This window comes from Microcaecilia unicolor, chromosome 2 (assembly GCF_901765095.1).
Source record: "Microcaecilia unicolor chromosome 2, aMicUni1.1, whole genome shotgun sequence".
NCBI classification, from domain to species: domain Eukaryota; kingdom Metazoa; phylum Chordata; class Amphibia; order Gymnophiona; family Siphonopidae; genus Microcaecilia; species Microcaecilia unicolor.
Window position 1 is genome coordinate 441915607 of NC_044032.1, and position 23654 is coordinate 441939260.

The 23654-nt window shown below is 43.0% G+C and overlaps 1 protein-coding gene across 1 annotated transcript in view; it reads right to left on the reverse strand.

Moving 5' to 3' along the window:
* The window catches only part of LOC115461208 (dedicator of cytokinesis protein 2-like), a 1592043-nt gene that overhangs the window by 439610 nt on the left and 1128779 nt on the right, over positions 1 to 23654 (reverse strand). The window contains 1 exon segment of the mRNA XM_030190877.1: positions 14188 to 14282. Coding sequence (XP_030046737.1) covers positions 14188 to 14282 — 95 coding nt within the window.

A 23654-nucleotide genomic window follows, 5' to 3' on the forward strand; every position in this document is an offset into this window, starting at 1 on the left:
CTGTACACCACTACCATAGCCCTTACGGGTGAAGGGGGCACCTAGATGTGGGTACAGTGGGTTTGTGGTGGGTTTTGGAGGGCTCGCTGTTTCCTCCATAAACATAACAGGTAGGGGGGATGGGCCTGGGTCCGCCTGCCTGACGTGCACTGCACCCACTAAAACTGCTCCAGGGACCTGCATACTGCTGTAATGGACCTGAGTATGATATCTGAGGCTGGCATAGAGGCTGGCCCAAAATATTTTTTTAAGATATTTCTTGAGGGTGGGAGGGGGTTAGTGACCACTGGGGGAGTAAGGGGAGGTCATCACCGATTCTCTCCGGTGGTTATCTGGTCAGTTCGGGCACCTTCTTATGCCTTGGTCATAAGAAAAACAGGACCAGGTAAAGTCGTCCAAATGCCCATCAGGGACGCCCTTTTTTTCCCACTATGGGTCGAGGACGTCCAAGTGTTAGGCACGCCTAAGTCCCGCCTTTGCTACGCCGCCGACTCGCCCCCGGGAACTTTGGTTGTCCCTGTGATGGAAAGCAGTTGGGGACACCCAAAATTGGCTTTCGATTATACCGATTTGGGCGACCCTGTGTGAAGGACGCCCATCTTCCGATTTGTGTCGGAAGATGGGCGTCCTTCTCTTTCGAAAATAAGCCTGATAGTCATTATGCTTTGAATGTTTTCTCCACTTGTTAGCTATGGCACTCAGGCTGCAATAAAATGTGCTGCACAGATTTAGTACCAAACTTTCAACACAACATGTTCTCTGTGGAAACAAAATTTATTGGAAAACAATTTTTTGTGTGTCTTGGAAGATAACATTATAATAAATGGCCAGAACTTTATCACTATGACACAGTGCCAGTTTACATTTTTTTTTTCAAAATAGTGTGTCCTGGTATCAGCAGTTCTGCATCCAAGAAACAACTGCATCTTAAAGCGGCATTTCTTGAAATATCAGCTTTCCTTGACCCTATTCTCTATTCTTTTGCTCTTAATCACAGGTCTGTTTTTTTCCATTTCTGTAGGGGCTGATATTCAGCTGATATATATCTGAGTAAAAATAATCAAAAAGATGCCTGTTTAATTTGACCTGTCTGAATACAGCTGGTTAAAAATGTATATCTTTATGTGGTTATCCTAGGCCTGCTATATGGGTGACTGGCTTAATTAACTAGATCACTTCCTGCTTAGATTTTTTGTCATGCCCTCTGAATGCCTCTATGTCCTTCCACCATTTAATTGGTCAAATTTTGTCTGGACAGTGAGTTTTCTATCCAAAATGCACCTGGTCTCTTTGAGGGGGGGGGGGGGGGGGGGGATTTTAAAAAAGCAGGCATTTATCTGACAAAATCCTAGGATTACCTGGATAAATGCTTTTGCATATCAACCTCTAATATTTCTGTATTTTTGCAGTTGTTTGAATAGATGCAACATGTCTTTTGTTATACTGTAAGTATCTATTTTTGCAAAGCTCAGGTTTGAATACAAGTGCCTAGAATCTGTGAATCATGTTCTGAAGGATTCACATCTCCTCTGGGATAGCAAAACATTAAAATAAAAACACCTCCTCCTCCTCCTCCTCCTCCAACAAAAGCTGCAAAATAATAAACTCAGCAGTCTGCGGAGAAAGATTCTTCCAACTGTACTTGCCATACACAGCTATCAACAGTATTAAACATAACATGAAGCTCTTGTGTGTTGCTGCTCTTTGTAGAAACATGCAAGACTTATTTCAGAAATAAACATGCCTATTTATTAAGCTGCATTAGGGCCAAAATTCTATATATGGCATTGAAAAATCAGCGCTGAAAAAAATAAGTGCTAAGTGCTAGTTCATAACCAGCAGAAGAAAAGAGGTGTTGATGCCCCTCTACTAGTCGTTGGTGAGGCCCCACTTGGAGTATTGTGTTCACTTTTGGAGACTGTATCTTGCTAAAGATGTAAAAAGACTGGAAGCGGTGCAAAGAAAAGCTACAAAAATGGTATGGGATTAAGGTTGCAAACCTTATGAGGAGAGACTTGCTGACCTGAACATGTACACCTTGGAGGAAAGCAGAAACATGGGTGACATGATACAGACGCTCAAATGTTTGAAAGGTATTAATCTGCAAACAAACCTTTTCTGGAGACAGGAAGGCAGTAAAACTAGAGGACATGAATTAAGGTTGAAGGGGGGAAGACTCAGGAGTAATGTCAGGAAGTATTTTTTTCACGGAAAGGGTGGTGGATACATGGAATGCCTTCCCGCGGGAGGTGGTGAAGATGAAAACGGTAATGGAATTCAAACATGCGTGGGATAAACACAATGGAATCCTGTTTAGAAGAAATGGATTCATGGAATCTTAGCGGAGATTGGGTGGCAACACCGGTAATTGGGAAGGAAAACCAGTGCTGGGCAGACAGGGCAGACTTCTATGGTCTATGCCCTGATCGTGACTGAATAGACGGGGATGCGCACAGAACCTTTAGTACAACAACAGTGCTCGACAGAGTTCTATGGTCTGTGCTCTGATAAAGACAAGGACAAATCAAACTCAGGTATACATATAAAGTATCGTATACCATATAAAATGAGTTTATCCTGTTGGGCAGACTGGATGGACCATACAGGTCTTTATCTGCCATCATTTAATTTACTTTGTTACTGTAAATGGTGCTCCGAGTTGGGAGATATTTATAAAATGGTGCCTAGCACTGGGATCTGTACCTAACTTTTAGGTGCAAGGATTTACACCAACTGAAACCTGGTGTAAATCCCTGTACCTAAAGTAACCTCTTAGCATCGATAATTGATTATTAGCATCCAATTATCTGATCATATTATTTTTCCAGTTAGGTTCATGCTGGTCTCTTTTCCATTTCTACTTGGTTTTCGCCTAAATAATTTTCTAAGATCCCATTTCTATTTTCTGTTCTTTTCATTTTCCCTGTCTTCCCATTCCTCCATAAGGACCCTGTTTACTAAGCAGCATTATAGGCGCGTTAAAGTTTTTAATGCGTGTTAACCATGTACGCACGTTAACCATGTACATGCCTACAATATCCCTATAGGTGCCTACATGGTTTGCACGCACGCTAAGTGTAGGCGCGCTAAAAACACTAACGCACCTTAGTAAACAGGGCCCTAAATCTCTTATCCTTCTGTTTCATATTTTTTTTCTCCATTACTTTAGCCAGATCTCATTAGTCCTTTTCCTCCCCTTCCTATGTTTACCTCATTAGTCCTCCCATTCCCCACTTCTGTCTCATCCCTTCCCCAACCTTCTATTTTCCTGCCTTTCGCTCACTTTCTAGTCACCCATTTCCACTCTCTATACTCATCTCCTCCCCAGCCTCATCTGCCTTCTGTCTCTCATTCTCTACTCAGCCCCAGCTCCTTCCCTATCATTTATCCCCTCACCACCTTGCGTCTTCTTACGTTTTACCCCACATCTAGGTTCTCATTTCCCCTTTCATCTTTCACTTCTCTCATTTCAACCTTCTCTCATCTGTAAAGACTCGTTTTGAGTCCACTAGGCATTCTGAGGAAATTCTATAAGTAGCACTCAAAAATGGGTGCCAATAAAACTTGGCACTAACTGCCAGATTCTATATAGCACGCCTATAAGCCAATTAGTGGCAATAGTTGCTTAAGAGGCAATTATTGGCACTGATTGGCTTATTAAGCTAATTAAGTTGAACGCACAAATCAGAATTTGACTAGATTTGCGTGTGCAACTTAAGTCACGCTGTATGGAATTTGGAGGATTATGCGGTGGATTCTATAAATCGCGCCTATAACTTGATGTGGAAAACCCCCCCGCTTCAACACTGTTCTATAAGCTGTGCCTAAAGCTAGGTGTGGTTTATAGAATAGCACTTAAGTGCAGGGGTCGCACATAAATTTAGGTGCATCCATTTGCACCAATGAAAAGGTGGTGCAAATGTCCTCATCTAAATTAAAACATGGAACCCCTTTATTCTATAATTGCACATGTAACTCAAATCTATGCCTACACTCTGTCCCAAAATGCTCATGATCCTCCCGTTTCTGCAAACCATTTCCAGAATGTGCGTAAAATTTAGGCGCAGATCACTCACTTACATTTATACACGTACACATTAATTGATTTCAATTAGCACCAGTAATTGCTTGTTAAGTCAATTATTGTTACTAATTGGCTTGCTATTCAGTTACATTGCGTGCATAAATTGGGCGCATGCTCAAATTTGTGCACGCAATTTTTGGCAACTTTTATAGAATTATGGGGCTTAATTAAGTCTTAATTTGTAGACAAAAAGGAAATGGAACTGAGGGTAGGGTGGGAGAGAACCAGGACTGGAAGTGGGTGGGGCCAGGGACCAAAGTGAACTTACTCCTACACACACAATACTTCATTTGTGGATTAAAAGGAAGCTGGTATGGACATGTACTTGGGAAATTCATATATTTAATTTTAAAAATATTTATTTATTTATTACACACTTTTTATACTGTGCTATCAAACTTTCTAGGCAGTTTACAGTTTTCATCTACACAATGAAAACAGATCAATAACACTTGTGCTTCTGGCAAAATAAACAAAAATCACAGACAGCAAACATCTCTAAGGGGTCCTTTTACTAAGATGCGCCAAAACGTGGCTTGCGCTGGTGTAGATGCGGGTATTGAATGCACACAGACCTATTTTCAGCGCACCTCCAAAAAAAGGCCTTTTTTTAGCCGAAAATGGACGCGCAGCAAAATAAAAATTGGTGCGCATTCATTTAGGGCCTGAGACCTTACCGCCACCCATTGACCTAGCATATAATGGCATGTAATATAATGTAAACCAGGCAGTAATTGTCAGCCCGCATATAATTCTGAATACTGCTTGGTTAGCGCCCACGCCAGAAATTTTCCAGGGCGCATAGTGGTTGCACATAGAAAATGAAATTGCCACCCTGGCCATGTGGTAGCCAGGTGGTAGTTCAAAATTGACGCATGTACACGCCTACATGACTTAGTAAAATTGCCCGTAAACTTCCAGGTCTATAAAATAATGAGTGGAGTTGAACGGGTAGATGTGAAGCGTCTGTTTACGCTTTCCAAAAATACTAGGACTAGGGGACATGCAATGAAGCTACAATGTAGTAAATTTAAAACGAATCGGAGAAAATGTTTCTTCACTCAACGTGTAATTAAACTCTGGAATTCATTGCCAGAGAATGTGGTAAAGGCGGTTAGCTTAGCGGAGTTTAAAAAAGGTTTGGACGGCTTCCTAAAGGAAAAGTCCATAGAACAGTGATGGCGAACCTATGGCACGCGTGTCAGAGAGGGCACGCAGAGCTCTCTCCCTTGGCACGTGCGCCGTCGCTGGTCCGCTCACGCTCCCTCCCTCCGAGCACCAGTTCGGCCGGCCTCCCACACTCCCTCCAACCAAACAAGCATCAGGCCACCCACCCGTCCTCCCTCCCTCCCGTCCCAGCACCAGGAACCCCCCTCCTCCTCTGAAATTTAAAAAGCGTACCGTCCTCGGGGTTAAGGTGGCGTGCAGCGGCAGCGAAGCACGTGTTCTTCGCTCGGCGCGCCTTTGGCCTTCCCTTCTGTCTCTCAAGCTCTGGTCCCACCCCTAGGGGTGGGTGGGAGGGAGGCCTGCTACTGGGTGCTGCTGCTGGGTGCTGGGTGGGTGGGAGGCCTGATGTTGGGTGCTGGGTGGGAGGGCAGCAGGCCTGGTGCTGGGTGGGAGGGAGGCCTGATGCTGGGTGCTACTGGGTGCTGGGAGGGAGGTCTGCTACTGGGTGCTGCTGCTGGGTGCTGGGTGGGTGGGAGGCCTGATGTTGGGTGCTGGGTGGGAGGGCGGCAGGCCTGGTGCTGGGTGGGTGGGAGGGAGGGAGGCTGGGTGCTGGGAGAGAGGGCTGCCTGGTGCTTGGAGGGAGGGCGGCAGGCCTGGTGCTGGGTGGTACTGGGTGGGAGGGAGGCCTGCTACTGGGTGCTGCTGCTGGGTGCTGGGTAGGAGGGAGGCCTGATGCTGGGTGCTGCTGGGTGCTGGGAGGGAGGGCTGCCTGGTGCTGGGAGGGAGGGCAGGGGGGAGAGGAGGGTGGCTGGACATGGGTGGTTGGAGGGGAGGGCAGGGGGAGAGGAGGGTGGCTGGAGGGAAGAGGAGGGTGGCTGGAGAGGGGAGGAGGGTTGCTGGACATGGATGGAGGGCAAGAAATGAAGAAGAAAGGAGGAAAGTAAAGAAATAAATGGAAAGGAAGCCCTGGAAACGGAGTTAAGAGAACAGATAGAGAGCAGCAGAATCAGAGACTGGGACCAATATGGATAGAAAAACAAAATCACCAGACAACAAAGGTAGAAAAAAAATCATTTTATTTTCATTTTAGTGTTTGGAATATGTCCAATTTGAGAATTTACATCTGCTGTCTTATTTTGCACTGGGTATACTGGAGCTGTAACAGCTTACAGAAATGATTTATAATGAAAAAAAATCATGTTATTTTTCCTCCTATTCTAGTATAATATTTTCAATGATGTCTGTTTATATGCGCCATGGCTGGTGTAAGGGGTGTGGCTATCATAGGGGTGGAGTCATATGTGATAACCCCGCCCATAATGAGTACCGGCACTTTGCGATAAATAATTCGATTTTGGGTTGCTGTTTGGGCACTCGGTCTCTGAAAGGTTCGCCATCACTGCCATAGACCATTATTAAATGGACTGGGAAAAATCCACTATTTCTGGGATAAGCAGTATAAAATGTTTTGTACTTTTTTGGGGATCTTGCCAGGTATTTGTGACCTGGATTGGCCACTGTTGGAAACAGGATGCAGGTTTTGATGGTCCTTTGGTCTTTCCCAGTATGGCAGTACTTATGTATCAAAGGCTTCCCTAAAAAGGAATGCCTTCACACATTTTCTAAATTGACCATAGTTCTTCAATATGCAAATTTTATCTGGAAGTCAATTCCACAGCCTCACGTCTTCCACATAAAACATTCTCAATCTATGATCTTCCAACTGTATATATTTCACAGTAGGCACATCAATATATTTCACAGTAGGTACATCAAGTAACAACTTGTTATCAGAGTGAAGGGACATTTTTAGGTAGTAAATTCGTAATACAGTAGCCAAACTGACAGGAACTTCATTGTTCAGACACTTAAAAGTTAGTGTCAGAATCTTAAATTGTGAGCGCCATTTAACCAGCAGCCAATGGAGTTTCATGTTAATAAATAGTATCATCCACACTAGTACAAATTTGCAACATTATCAATAAAATCTGGGACTAATCAGTGTTTTTCTCAACATTTACACATTTTACCTAGATTCTACATATCCTGGTAAGATTTCTGCATGGAAACTGAAGTATATTCCATAACAATGGGAATGGGACTTGATATACTGCCTTTCTGTGGTTTTTGCAACTATATTCAAAGCGGTTTACATAGTATATACAGGTACTTGTTTGTACCTGGGGCAATGGAGAGTTAAATAACTTGCCCAGGGTCACAAGGAGCTGTAGTGGGAATCAAACCCAGTTCCCCAGGATCAAAGTCTGCAGCACTAACCACTAGGCTACTTCTCCAATGCAAATAACATACTTGGTTAACAAGCCAATTAACAAGTAAATATTGACACTAATTAGAATTTATGTACAGAACTGTCTAGGTGTATTCTATAACATGTTGTGTGTAAATTCTAAGTCACATTGTTGAAAAGAGGGCATGGCCATAGGCGGGTCATGGATGTTTCTAAAATCTATGTGTGTTATTATAGAATACACCGTCTGTGCCTAATTTAGGTGTCGATATTTACACTAGGGTTTACTTGGCATAACTTCCCATGACTAAATTTAGTTGTACATATGGGTACTTGGCGTATTCTATACACTGTGCAGAAATTTAGGCTTATTCTATAAAGTATGCCTAAATTGAGGCATACTTTACAGAGTGCACTTAGGCGAATTTCATTTTGGCTCCAAAATTTTAAGTGTGATATATAGACTCTAGTCCTTGATACTTCAGTGTTCTCCTCAGAAATTTTTGGCAGCCAGGTGGCATGAAGGATTACTGCCCTGCAATGACAAAGGAAAGCAAGTGTCTATTTTTACAGAAGCACTTGCTTCCTTTTGCCATTGCAGGGCAGAGTAACTGGGTTGGGGCAGAGGAATACTTAAATTTCCAAAGACCTTTGGTCTGACACAGTATAGCAGTTCCTATGAGTTAAATGTAAACATTTTCTGCATCCACAAAAATCTTCCTCCCAACAACAAGTAGGACATTTCTCCTTGGAAGTTACCATACAAAAAATATTCTGATTCTCATTTCATCTGAGCAACAGCAACATCAATCTCTGTACTGCAAGGCATGCTACAAAATAAAAAAAACCTGAAAATAAATTCCAACTCACCATACATGTAGCAAACCTAAACATACAACAGTAGCACTAATTTCTAAGGTTCAAATAGCATGAACCCTACCTATGAATAGGCAACACTACAAATATTACACTGGTCCATAGAACACCAATACACCTGCTACTGGTCAAGCAGAACAGTGGGATTTCTATAGATAGCTACACAAACTACTTGCAAACAACATACCACACCTTAGTCATGGGCAAAACACAGATAGAAATAAAAATATGAAAACAAAAGTTGAACTGGTAACCTTAAGAAGTCAAAACGCAGTACTCAACACTGGAAAAATAAAAATGAATTCATTTACTCTTGTACTGAACACAATACAAAGATATCTGAGATGCACATTTCCCAAAACTAGCATATTCAGAATAAAACCACTTTTCTTTTCTACCTTTGCTGTCTGGGCATTTTATTTTTCCAGTCATGTTGGTTCCAGTGAGTTTCTCTCTTCTGCTTTCATGTCTGTCTTCAGACAACTTTCTCTATTTGTCCTTTCTCCTCACCCTTTGTCCTCACATATGTCTCTGACATATTTATCTTTCCCTTTTAGTTATTTCCTCCTTTTCTTCTCTGCCTTTCTGTCCATTCAAATTTCACCTTCTTTCTCACCGTTCAGTTCTCCAACTCCTTCTTTTACTTTTCACATACCTATCAACTTTCCATCTCCATCTCTCAGTTCTTAGCTCTTCCATTTCCAATCTCACTCCTTCCTCATTCTCCTATTCCCTTCTGTCACCCCCATTACCACATTTTTACCCACTGTACTCACCACTCTCCTCTCACTTATCTCCTTGACACATACACTGACTATCGTTCTTCAGGAACCTCTAGACAATAGGTTTGAATTTACTGAAAGATGCTTCAAGTCAAAGGGAAAGGGGAAGGCTATTAGGAGGCATTGCTGAGATGAATGAATGGACCTTACTGGAGAGTAAGGATTGAGGAAACTAGCAAGAAAAAAAAAAAAGAAAGGAGGGGAGACCAAGTGCTTGGATCTGGTGACACAGAATGTTAAGTTTAAAAGGGATTCTACAAGATATCGAGCGCCAATGTTCAGCAATTAGAAGGGGAGTGGCATAGACAGATTTCTTTTGGCCTAGATGAGTTTAACAGTGGTATTCTGTACCAGCTGCAATCAATGTAGTTGTGAGTGTGGTAAGCCAACAAAAAGCAAGTCACAACAATCCAGCTTTGTCAAAACTAGAGCAGTTATGAGAGTGTGTAGAGATGAGCACGTCAGTAAGAATGGAACAGATTTTCTTGAAGATAAAGAAAGAGGAGGTTACTATGCTGGAAATATTAGTGGATGGACAATGCATTGTCTATGTGAATGTCAACGTGTAATTAAACTCTGAAATTTGTTGCCAGAGAATGTAGTAAAAGTGACTAGCTTAGCGGGGTTTTAAAAAAGGTTTGGATGGCTTCCTTAAGGAAAAGTCCATAGACCATTATTAAAATGGACTTGGGGAAAATCCACTGCTTATTTCTAGAATAAACAGCGTAAAATGTATTGTACTGTTTTGGGATGTTGCCAGGTACTTGTGACCTGGATTGGCCACTGTTGGAAACAGGATACTGGACTTGATGGACCTTCGGTCTGTCCCAGTATGGCAATAATTATGTAATGCTGAGTTCTTTGATCATGGTCTTATATAGGAGTGATGTGCCCTTAATAGTGAAAGGAGGCATTTGATGACAGATGGACTGTGAAGGAAACACCACTGTGGCTGACTTACTTACTGTTCAATTTAAGTTTGTTCTCAAACAACTAGTTTGATAATGTGTTAAGTTTGGAGGAGATCAGTGTACAACTAGAGGACGATAGTGGGTCTAGGGGGAATAGAAGTTGGATATTATGCACACAAATAAACAATATGAAGCCAAGAGATTGAAGGAGGGTTAAGGGAGCTAAATAAATGTTAAAGAATAGGGCTAAGAATGGATCCCTGAGGGACACCAGACAGTAGAAGCTGAGGTGATGAGATGGAATTAGAGTAACGGATGACACAGGTGTGCCAGAAAGATAGGAGTAAAACCATTGAGGAGCTGAGCCTGTGAATTGCCTGCCATTTCTCCCTTCTGTCCTCTCCCTTTCTTCCTCTGTGCCCTCTTTCTTCCTCCCTGTCCTCCCTATCTTTCTTTTTTGCTAGGTCCGATTGCTTGACATGTCTTCTTCTCTGACCTATCAAAAAGATGTAGCTCCTTTCCCACGTTATGTAGTCTGTAAACTTTTCTTGTCCAGGGGACCTATCTCCCAGTGATGGGATGTATACCCTATCACACTGGGAAGAGGAGAAGTCATTTTGCAGCACCCTACAGAAGCAAGTGGACTATTTGATGAACAAAATGGAAGACCAGGAGAATAGGAGCAGTTATAGCGGTATAGAAAATTAAAAATAAAGAATATTCAGGTCTCTGACCTCTTGGAGTAGAATAAAATGATTGACCGTATCAAAAGCATCAGACATATCTAAAGAAAACAGGACAACATCCCTCTGTCTAACCAAGATCAATTTTACAGTTTGCCAATTCCAGAAGAGTATGTTTGGTAGAATGGTGCAAGCAAAATTCCATCTGGCAGTGGTGCAAGGCATTACTACAATCTAAAAAAGTCAGAAAACTGAGTGGCTACTAATTTCTCCACCACTTTGGAAACCTCTGTTTTGTCTCTCTCTCACACACACACACAAACACACACACTCACGTCTTCCTCTTTTGTTTTCTTTTCAGTTTCAGCTCTGCTTCTTGCTTACTTGTCTCCTTCCTTCCACAGTGGATATTTGAATACGTTTCCTTCTCCCTTTCCTTTGATGCTATCCCCTTTTTCTTTCTTCCTACACTCTTTCTCATTCTTTCTCTCTTTCCTTATGAATTCTCTCTTCCACTTTTCATCTTCTTTCTCCAGCATTTTATTCCCATATTTTCTTCATTCTTCCTATGGGTACTCATTCCTTTTCACTCTCTCCCATTCTGACATACTCTCATTCTCTCCCCTCTCATCCCCTTTCCTGGTGGCCCAGCATCTCCACACCTCTCCTTTAAGTCCTGGCCAAGTTCTGCCCTCTCTGACATATACTTCCTGTTGCCATGGGAGTGAAACCCAAGAGATTCACAGCATGCTTGAATGGAGGCTCTGCATTGTACCGCTGTGTTTTTTAATGCTGATATTGGAGCAAATGGGATGGAGACACAAAGGGAAGATTGCTGAAAGGGGATGAGTCTAGGGCGGTGACAGCAAGAGGGGGAGATGCTGGACCACATGGGGGGGAGCTAGGCTGGGCAATACTACAACCAAGCCAAATATAGTATGACACTTCTGTCTGTATTACTAAAATCAGGGAAAGAAGATTGCCAAATAGGAATCGAGGACACAGGTATGAAATTCGGGGTATCTACTCAACTTACACTAGAGGGAAACCTTGTTATTTTTTGGGATCCTGTAATATAGTTGTGATCTGGATTGGCCACTGTTGAAAACAGGATACTGGACTAGATTGACCTTTAGTCTGACCTTGTATGGAAATTTCTATCTTATTAATTTATTTCTATTTCTGCAAGCAGACACTGTTTATGAGAATTAAAGGGGATGATATTGCTGATGTATGCAGAAATACCCATTGGGGAAACACTTTTTGATTGTATTCAAGGAAATCTTGGCTCTTGGGGTGAGATTTTCTTTATGTTATCTGGGTAACTGTGGTGGGCTTGATAAGTTTATTTTCACTAATTTTGAATCTTCTCTTTTGAGTTTGATTCCAGATACTAGAAATGTGGGCTGCCTATGGCATCCTGTGGTTCGATGTGAAACAGGTTATATGTTATTAATGGATAAACTGAGTTATGTTTTTTCCTTTTTTTTTTTCCAGTTCCCCTAGGATACCTTTTCTTGGTTTCTTCTATTTCCTGACTCGTATTGGATATTTTTCTTTTTCTACTCTTCTTATTCGATTTGTATCACAACTATGGATATTTTTCTTTAACCAAGCTTCTCTTGCTATAATTCAACATGCAATAAAAATAAAATTAAATCAACAAAAGGAGCCTGACACAAGAAAACCAAATATTGTGTTAAAGGAGAAAAATACAGTAATGATATTTGTTAATAGAAGTGTCAGAGTACAATGTGTAGAGAAAGACAGCAATATTTTCTCCTCAGTAGCTGTGTGCTCTGCATAGTGCTTTGAAGGGCATGGCAGATTAGATCCAATCATGAAAGGCAATTCTATAAGTTGGTGCCTAAATCTAGGGTGCCAATAGTGTGTTTATATTATAGAATAGTGCTGCTTATGGGCATGATTTCCACTAACAATTGGCAGCAGGGGCGTAGCCAGACCTCGACGGGAGGGGGGCCAGAGCCAGAGGTGGGGGGGGGCACTGTTTAGCCGCCTCCCCCCCGCTGTCACCACCGCCCACCCACCCCCGCCTCGCTGCCGCATCTGGTACCTTGTTTACTGGCGGGGGTCCCCAATCCCCACCAGCCAAAGAGTCTTCTTCAGCGCCGGTTGACTCCGGCGCCTTCATTGTGTGGTCATCTGTTTCTGACGCCTTATGTCCTGCACCGTGCATGTAGCCCAGTGCAGGAAGTAAGGTGTCCAAAACAGATGATCACACAATGAAGGCGCCAGAGTCGACCGACGCTGAAGAAGGCTCTTTGGCTGGTAAGGTTTGGGGGACCCCCGCCAGCAAACAAGGTACCTGATGCAGCAGCGGGGCAGGGGGTGGGCGGCGATGGCGGGGGTGTCAAATGTACAAGGGGCCAGGGCGTAATCTGTGGGGGCCCATGCCCCCATGGCCCCACGTAGCTACGCCCCTGATTGGCAGCTACATGCATTCAGTATTTATATATCACTTAGACCTAAGCGGTTTACAGTTTCATTTTACAAGTACTGGGTCGGTCCCTAGTGGGCTCATAGTCTAAGTAGTGCATTGTACTACTGTTTTACCTGGGGTAGTGGAGGGTTAAGTGACTTGCCCAGGGTCACATGGAGCTGCAGTGGGAATTGAAACTGGTTTCCCAGGGTCTCAACCCACTGCTGACCATTAGGCAGTAGCAGGAATCAAACCCAGTTCCTCAGGTCTATAGCTCACTACACTAACCATTAGGCCACTCTTCCACTATTCTATAAACAGTGCACCTCTATCACTTAGTGTCAAGGAGTTGTACATGTGGGCAGAGCATGGGCGTGTCACCAAATGACAATCACAGCTTATGGAACACTATCAGTTGTTTGCATTGCATGGCACACCCACTTACACCAGCCACTGACCTATCATAAGTGGGCATGCTGATGCAGCTTTGCACTAGTATTCTAGAACAGCTTAGGAACACCCTTAAGCCATTATAGAATTAGAGCTATGGGCTGGATTCTAAATATGACACCACAGAAATTGGGGCTGAAAAAAGTACTATTCTATAAGTTGTGCTTAAGGTTTGGCATAGTTTATAGAATAGCACGCTCCTAAGTTTAGGCGGCCATTTGCAACTACTGAAACGTAAATTTTAGGATCGTCCCCCATTATGCTCATGACCCACCCATTCCTGCACCCTCTTTTTCAGATCACATGTAAATTCCAATTAAATCTAATTAGTACCAATCATTGCTTGTTAAAAAGCCAATAATTGATGCTAATTAACTCATTATTCAAGTAAATTGTGCAAACACAATTTTTGGTAACTTTTATAGAATTAGGGGGTAAGTGTGCCCCTTTGTGTCACCTAAAATAAGGTGTTAATTTATAGAATTGCCACCATAGTATATTTATATGGCCCAAGCTGATAAAATAATGAAAAAGGGTCAGGCTCACCTGTTATGTACCATATTCATCACCATCCAGTCCGAGGGGTAAACAGTTTTCCCAATCAGGTCCTTAAACATGATAAAGGTTTCCATGAGAAAGTCCTTTGGGGAAAGAAGGAAAGAATGTGTCAGTCCAATCAGGTTCCAGTGCAACACTATACAACCCATTAGAATTAGTCCATCTAGAAAAGGGATCTTCTAACTTGTCAAGAGCCACACAGAGCATTTCAAATCCCTGAGAGGGCTGGTGGGGGCTTCCCTAGTGGTTAGTGCAGCGGACTTTGATCCTGGGGAACTGGGTTCAATTCCCACTGCAGCTCCTTGTGACTGTGGGCAAGTCACTTAACCCTCTATTGCTCCTGTTACAAAATAAGTACCTGAATATATGTAAACCACTTTAAATGTAGTTGCAAACACCTCAGAAAGGTGATATATCAAGTCCCCTTTCCCTATTTTGAGATTCTACATGGAATGTTGCTACTATTGGAGATTCTAGATGGAATGTTGCTACTATTGAGATTCTGTTGCTACTATTTGAGATTCTACATGGAATGTTGCTATTCCACTAGCAACATTCCATGTAGAAGCCTGCCCTTGTAGATCAGCCATGCAGCCGCGCAGGTTTCTGTTTCTGTGAGTCTGACGTCCTGCATGTATGTGCAGGACGTCAGACTCACAGAAACAGAAGCCTGCGCAGCTGCATTGCTGATCTGCAAGGGCAGGCTTCTAGATGGACTGTTGCTAGTGGAGGAGCAGCCTAGTGGTTAGTGCAGTGGACTTTGCTCCTGGCGAACTGAGTTCAAGTCCCATTGCAGCTCCTTGTGACTCTGGGCAAGTCACTTAACCCTCCATTGCCCCTGGTACAAAATAAGTACCTGAATATATGTAAACTGCTTTGAATGTAGTTGCAAAATACCACAGAAAGGCGGTATATCAAGTTCCCTTTCCCTTACTGGTGTTGACCAAATGGGGTGAGAGACACCAATGCATTCCTATGGGTATTTCTAATGTTTAGCGCACGCTAAAAATGTGAGCACGCCTTAGTAAAAGATGCCCGGAGTTTGCTGAGTTTAATGCTATGATGTGCTACTATTGTATTCTTTGGTTGATAGAGCCCGGGCACCCTGCCAGCTTTGAAGCCTTAGTCACTGCTACACATTGGTTGAAAACAAAAATCAATGAATTTAAGATATTTTCACATTTTTATAGAGGAATTAACCTGCAGTTTGTGGCACATAACTGAAAGCTAATGATTTCCAAACATGCAGCTTCAATTATCCCACCAGTAGCTGTTAAAACATCAGACATTAAGAAACATTAACGTTTATTGGCAAGAACATGGACTTTCACTTTGAACATGCTATCATCTTTTTTTTCATTAGAATTTGGATACAGTCTAAGGTACATGGAAAGAAAGGCAGTAAAAAAAAAAAAAGCACCATTTTATTTTTCTTCTTTAAATGTAAAGATAAATTTGCTATAAATCTTCTTCTCTTTGTCATCTGAAAATCCATTAGGTGCTAATTTCCTGTCCACAGGAGCAAATATGAAAAGGGAACCCCTCCATCATTTTAATGACGCCTCATTTACTTCAGCCTCATGTTAATTTAATTAACAGTAAAACATACCACATCACTCAGGAGCACTATGGGCATTAAATATAAAAGAACACTGACCCTTTTTTATTGTTATTTGATTCCTCCCCCTTCCTTCATGCTTGGTGTATGGTGGGGGGTGGGGGGGGAGTGGAGAAGGGGAGAGAAGGGGGAGGGGATTGCTCAGAACAGAATGGAGTAGCTGACCTGCATTTTCAGCCCTGACTTCTGATTCATTAGCTTCCACTTTGCCTGGACTGCTGTCTAATTTTAATCCGCATCAGAATAAATTCTGTCTACTGGGGGAGAGAATTGTGATTGCCCTGTTAATCCACATGGATATATGGAAATAAGGATCAACAATCAAGCTGTGGGTGATATCTTTCGAGAGTGATTCTCTCTTTGTCAAGGCAGTTACTCTGGGTTTAAATATTACAAACTCATCTAGGTTTTAGATTGTGAATGTACATGGGTCTATTTTAGGTGTGATTGCTGCACCTTTTGTTGGGCATTTTTATAAAGATATGTGGAGGGTAATTTTATCAGGCCACCTAGCTTAAGAGGGCAGGTGCCTAGGCGTCCTGATAAGATACAAGTATAAATGGCAGACATTCTGTCTACACTGCAGGTGTGGACATTTACTTCTCTTGAGAAGGTGTAAATGTCCATACCTAGATTACAAGATATTTAGGGGCTCATTTTCGAAACAGAAAAACGTCCAAAAAGCTGCACAAAGTAGCAGAATATTGTCAGTTATGTGCCCAGTTACCACATGGCATAATTGGGCATGCCTAAATCAGTAGCATAGCTACGTGGGGCCAGGGGGGCATGGGCCCCCGTAGATTTGGCCCTGGACCCCATTGCCAACGACCCTCTCGACCTCCCTCCCGCCACCAACCTGCCGTCGCCGTCGCCTGCCTTTGCTGGCGGAGGACCCCAACCCCCGCCAGCCGAGGTCCTCTTCTTCTCGCAAAAGGCTTCCTTCTGTTTCTGACATCTTGCACGTACAACGTGCAGGACGTCAGAAACAGAAGGAAGCCTTTTGTGAGAAGAAGAAGACCTCAGCTGGCGGGGGTGGGGGTCCCCCGCCAGCAAAGGTAGGTGGCTGCGGGTTGGCGGCGGGTGGGGGGTCGAGAGGGTTGTAGGCAGGGGGGGGGAAAGTTGGTGGTGGTGGCGGCGGCGGGGTCGGCAATGGCGGGGGGGTGGGTGTTAGCAATGGCAGGGGGGTCGGCAGTGTTGGCGGGGGGGGGGTCGGCAGCGCTGGGGGGGGGGCTAAAATGTGCCCCCTCACCTCGGGCTCTGGACCCCCCTCCCGCCAAAGTCTGGCTACGCCCCTGGCCTAAATATAGTTGCATTGATGATGATTTATGCTAGTATTTTATAACAGAATCTTGGCAGCCAGATTCCATTATCGAATCAGCACTCAGTGTTCAGCATCTAGGCACCTCCATTGCACTGCAGACCAAAATATAGAACAGGAAAAGTTCTCTATGATGACGAATCACAGAAGGCAAAAGTAGAGACTAATAGACGATTCACCACTGGAGACGTGAGTCCAACAGTCTTTATTAAGAGATAACGACCCATTGCACTGCCCAGTTTTGGAATTGCTCACATAGTGCTTGAGAGAATATCTGTTTGGTGTAGTTTTTAACGTGCTGTCACAGGCATCACTATGGGGTGGCAAGTGGTACCCAAAAAAATTGCCTTGCCAGCCCGACCCAAAACAGTGCTACTTCCCAGGCAAGTCTGGCATGCTTAGGTGCCCTGTATAAGAGGCACAACCAGGATCTTCCTTTTCTCCCTGTGATGGCAGCAATAAAAACAAACTGAGAACTTCCACTCCCCACTTATTGACATGCTGCATCCTCAGTTCGGTGGTAGTAAATAAATAGAAACTGTGTACAGGACCATAGAGCTTTGCGCACCACTGCCAGCTCTGCCGGTCATGCCCCTTTATGGTTCCACCCACAGTTTCTATTTATTTAACACCACTGAAATGAGGAGGCAGCACGTCGGGTAGATAGGGAGCGGAAGCTCTCAGTTTTTAAAGAAAATTCTTATGGACCGATGGAGGTGTCTGAGCTTGTGAGGAGGAAAATAGGAGAGATAGAACAATGGAGGGAGGGAGGGACAAGCTGTATAGTGGGGGGAGGAGAGAGAGATGGGTAATGCTGGATGGTGGATGAGAGAAAGAGACAGGGGCAACTTTGGAAAGAGGGGGGGATGAGAGAGAGAGAGCGAGAGAGAGCGAGAGAGAAAAGAGATCATGGAGCCTGGGAGTGGGGGAGAGAGAAGAGATGTATATAGAGGGGAGGGGAGAGACTGAGGGAGAGACAGAGGGGTGATGTTGGATGGTGGGGTGGGGAGGTGGGTGGGGGAGAATGAGGAGATCCTGGATGATTGGGGGAAGAGACATACAGACGTTCTATATGGCTGGGGGGGGGGGGGGAGATACACCAACAAGATACACTTCATGGCTGGCTGGGGGGGAGACAAACAGAGAAGATATGTTTCATGGCTGGCTGTGGGAGGGGAGACACACAAAGAGGATATGCTTCATGGCTAGGGGAGAGGGGGAGACTACATACACAGAGAAGATGCTGCATGGCTGGTGGAGGGTGGAGAGAGAGGAGACACAACATGGCTGGGGGGGGGGAGATGGAAATATACATACACACAAAGGAGATGATGTATGGCTGGGGAGAAGAAGACACACACACAGACAAGATGCTTTATGGCTGGGGGGAGAGGGAGACACACTGCTATGTCAAAAACTGCTCCCACTAAGATAGATGTTCTAACCCAAGGATTTAAATTTGTACTGCCACATGCCACCTTGCCCTAGCCCCGCCTCACTTAGCTTTCCCAAACATCTAAGTACCTAGGGAGGGGAGAGGATGCCCATGGAGGAGAAGGGAGGAGAGAAGAGGGGAGATGGTGCCTATGGAGGGGAAGGGAGAGGAGGGGAGGTGTGGGGAGGGGAGGGAGAGGAAAGGAGATAGTGCCCATGGTGCCAGGGGAGGGGAAGGGAGGAAGATAGAAGGGCTTGGTGCACATGGAGGGGAGGGATGGGGTGGGGAAGGGAGGGGAGGAAGATGGGAGAACATGGTGCTGAGAGGTCAGGTGATGAAGATTAGAGGACATGGTGCCCGTGGAGAGAAAGGGGAAGGGGAGAGGAGAGAGAGGGGATGAGATGACGTCCAAAGAGAGGAGGGGGAGGGAAAGGGAAGAGAGAAGATGGTGCCCATGGAGGGAAAGGAAGAGATGGAAACTACATAGATTTGAACAGGAAGAAGAAAAATGGAAGAAAGTTGAATGTGAAAGATATAGGGCAAGAAATGAAGGAAGGAAGAAAGAAAGAAAGAAAGAAAAGAAAGAAAGAAAGAAAAAAAAAGAAAGAAAGAAAGAAAGAAAGAAAGAAAAGAAAGAAAGAAAGAAAGAAAGAAAGAAAGAAAGAAAGAAAGAAATAGACAGGAGGTCCAGGAAACAGTTCAGAGCACAGGGAAGCAGAACCAGAGACAGTAAACAGAGAGATAAAATCACCAGACAACAAAGGTGATATAAATTATTTTATTGTAGTTTAGTATTGAAATATGTCAGTTTTGAGAATTTACACCTGCTGTCTATATATTGCACTGTACAGGAGGAAATGTGAGGGGGTGCGTTATGCATTTATGCGATTAAACATTTGAATAGATGCACAGCCCTAATTTGCATGCATAACTGTGCACCCTGTCCACACGTTGCCCAGATTCCACCAATCTGCACGTCCACCTTCAAAGTATGCACCATGATATAGAATGTGTGTAGGTGTACACATATGTATGTAATACACACATATGCACCTATATACTAGTGCTTTATATGCATTCTTGGTGCTTAAATGTTGGTGCCCTTGTAGAACTGCTGTCTAAGAGCACAGTATGAAAGGGCGGGCAGAGGACATAAGAGAGAACCTATGGGATAAGGAAAGAAAGGAAAGGGAGACAGTGAGGAAAGGGGATTAAGCGAAAGGAATGGAAAACAAAAATGAGGATGTTATAATGCCTATCAGGCTTATTTTCAAAAGAGAAGGGTGCCCATCTTTCAACACAAATCGGGAGATGGGTGTCCTTCTCCCAGGGTCGCCCATCCTAAAATAGTACTAAAATAATACCAGTACATCGATGACATTTTTATGATTTGGACTGAGGGGGAAGAAACTCTGAAACAATTTTACAATTCCTTCAATACATACCATCCTACAATCAGATTTAAAATTGACTACTCCCCAGAAAAAGTCAATTTTTTGAACACCACAGTCTCAATCAGTGATGGCTATATACAAACATCCATATACAAGAAACCCACAGACAAATGCAGCTACCTCCACGACTCCATCCTTCACATGCAAAAAGATCCATTATTTATAGCAAAGCTACAAGGTACCACTGTATCTGCTCTGTCCCAGGGGACAGAGACACACACCTTGAAATCCTGACTGCATCCTTCAAACAGAAAGGCTAAACCCCCAAAATAATCTCTAAGAATATTGCCTCCTCCCTCAAAACACCCAGGGGAAATCTGCTACAGTACAAAGAAAAAAAAAGCCACAGACAGAATCCCCCTTATAGTGACATACAATCCAGAGCTGGAAAAAATTAAGAAAAATCATAAAAGATCTACAGCCTCTACTCCAGAAGGATGAATTACTGAAAGAGATATTCCCATCCCCACCAGTGCTGGCCTTCTGACAGCCACCCAACTCAAAACACAAGCTAATTAGAAGTAAGCTCCCAAAACAGACTGAAAAAGAAAAGAATGGCACACATCCTTGCAATATATCCAGCTGCAAACTATGCCAAAACATTTCACAGGACCTCATGGTCATTCGCAAAGGAAAAATATTCAACATTAAGGAATCTTTCACGTGCTCATCTTCCAATGTGGTATATACCATTCAGTGTAAAAAATGCAACGAATGCTGCTACATTGGAGAAACAAGTCAGATGCTAAAGAAGAGATTAATTACATAGACACCATATGAAAAATGCTAGTACCAATCAGGATGTCACCTCTGTGGGGCAGCACTTTACAAAACCAGAACACTGTGCCAGTGATTTCATGGTAAGAATCCTGAAAGGGAACTTTAAAACAATACAGGAATGTAAGACCTTTGAAGTCAGAATGATTAAATATTTTGACACCCACCAGACAGGACTTAACAAAGATCTGGGTTTTCTAGCCCATTATAAACCATAAAATTGTGCTGCTTTGTCACCCCTCCTATCTCCATGCATATCTCCCTGCCCCTCATCCACCCAACTCTTCCTGTCTCTCACCTATCCACCCCCCCCATCCTGTTAGACTGTCCTGAAATGCTTTGATGTTTCACTTATATTACTGTCATCTACCAACATTGCTATTTCCGATCTGACGAAGAAGGGCAACCTTCGAAAGCTAATCAAGAAATGTATTAAGTTATGTCCAATAAAAAAAGGTACATTTTATTTTATTTTCCATGTTTATTTTGTTTTATTTCTATTGATTACCTTTAAAGTGGAAACATGGCTACCACGCCTCTCTACTCAGGGAGGTTCATAATTTGAACTTCTGCCCACTGGAAAAGAGCAAGGAAAAGAACAAGGACTCTTTCTTATTACAGGTCCTAGTTTGGCCAGAGTCCACTCCAACCTGCTATTCTCTCTGATTTCCCCTCCCCCAAGCAGCAGTCTGGGCAGCACACCTTCCCTCCTCAGCATGGGTTTCCAATTTAACTTGGTTTTCTGCATGTGGCAGCCTTTCATAACACCTATATAATATTCCTTTTTTCTTTCTCTTTTTTGTATGCCAGCAGGAGTGACAATTTTGTTTTTTTCTTTTCTTTTCCTTTCAAACATGGCTTTCTATGCTGTTGGCCCATGTAAGTGCTTTTCATTGTATTTAAAGGCAGAAGTGTGATGATCAAAGTAATGGTAATATTTTCGGTTCTTTTCTTTGCTCGGGTTGACACAGTTAGAGGTACATGCTCAGTGGTTTTCTACCACCTGCTTCTCCTAGGTGATATCATAAGAGAGGCTGCATGTCAGAAAAGAGATAATAAGGATAATGTCTATTTGAGGAATCTACATTTTTATGTAACAGGGCATTTATTCACATTTCCTGAGCTATGCACAACCTCTGGGCTGTGGTTTTGTAACAAAGAGAGTAATTATTTTTATTCAACAGAATCAATGAAAACATGTCCAGCAGAAAAGTATTCACCAACGTCGGCAATAAAATAATCAAATTCTATGTGCAGTGTTTGCACTATAAGGCATGCCACAACCTAAGCTATAATTTCTGAAACTAGGAGTGGAGGAGTGGCCTAGTGGTTAGGTGGTGGACTTTGGTCCTGCGGAACTGAGTTCAATTCCCACTTCAGGCACAGGCAGCTCCTTGTGACTCTGGGCAAGTCACTTAACCCCCATTGTCCCATGTAAGCCACATGAGCCTGCAATGAGTGGGAAAGCACAGGGTACAAATGTAACAAAAATAAAATAGACTATAATGGTGCTTCCAGGGGAGAATGACAGGTCTTTCCAGTGTAAAGCAGTACCACCCAGAATTCCCAAAGTTGGATCACAGCTACATATTTGCTCAGGTTCAACAAGGATTATAGGCAAAATAGTTTAGAAGGACATGTATTCAACTATGCCCTAAAATCGTCCTGGGGTTTCAGAGAATACAGGTTTGTGACATGTTTTCTAATTGTTCAGGTATAACTTTTATGGGAAATGGAAACGATGGGTCTCAACCAAACTGTGCTTTACAGACCATCTGAAAACAGCTATAACGGAATCTTTCTTTTTATTTCATGAAATGTATTTGAGCAAAACAAACATATTCAAGCAATCTAGGCACTTATCTCTAATAGTGTAGGTGGTACCTTGATTTTCCTAAGCAAAAATTATTCTCCACTGAGCATCTACATTTAGGTATCTATACTAGTGGGTCCTATACATAGATATATTAAAGTGGGCTTTCAAATTGCAGATGAAATTTAGTGTGAAGAAATGTAAAGTGATGCACATTGGGAAGAATAATCCAAATCATAGTTATATGATGTTAGGATCCACCTTAGGAGTCAGCACTGAAGAAAAGATTTAGACAATGTGCTGAAATCTTCTGCTCAGTGTGCACGGCAGCCAAAAAAGAAACAGGATGCTAGGAATATTGGGAAAGGGATGCAAAATAAGACCAAGAATATTATAATGCCTCTGCATTGCTCCATGGTGCAATTTTCCCTTGAGTACTGTGTCAGTTCTGGTCGCCGTATCTAAACAGATATAACAGAATTAGAAAAGGTTCAAAGGAAGAGTGACCAAAATGATAAGGGGATGGAACTCCTCCCATATGAGGAAAGGCTAAAGAGGTTAGGGCTCTTCAGCTTGGAAAGAGATGGCTGAGAGGAGATATGATTGAGGTCTATAAAATCCTGAATGGTGTAGAATGGATAAAAGTGAAGTGATTTTTCACTCTTTCAAAAAGTACAAAAACCAGGGGACACTCAATGAAATTACATGGAAATACTTTTAAAACAAATAGGAGGAAATATTTTTTTTCACTCAAAGAATAGTTAAGCTCTGGAAATCGTTGCTGGAGGATGTGGTAACAGCGGTAGCATATCCTGTGTTTAAAAGGGTTTTGGACATGGGGGAAGCCACTGCTTGTGACCTGGATTGTCCACTTTTGGAAACAGGATACTGGGCTAGATTGGACCATTGGACCTAGTATGGCTAGTCTTATGTTCTTAGAACAAGACAGGCTGTATGGTCCATATCTGTAATCATATTCCCATATTCCATGTTTGTAATTTCAATAGTAATTTTGAATGCTTGGGAACTAGGAATAAAAA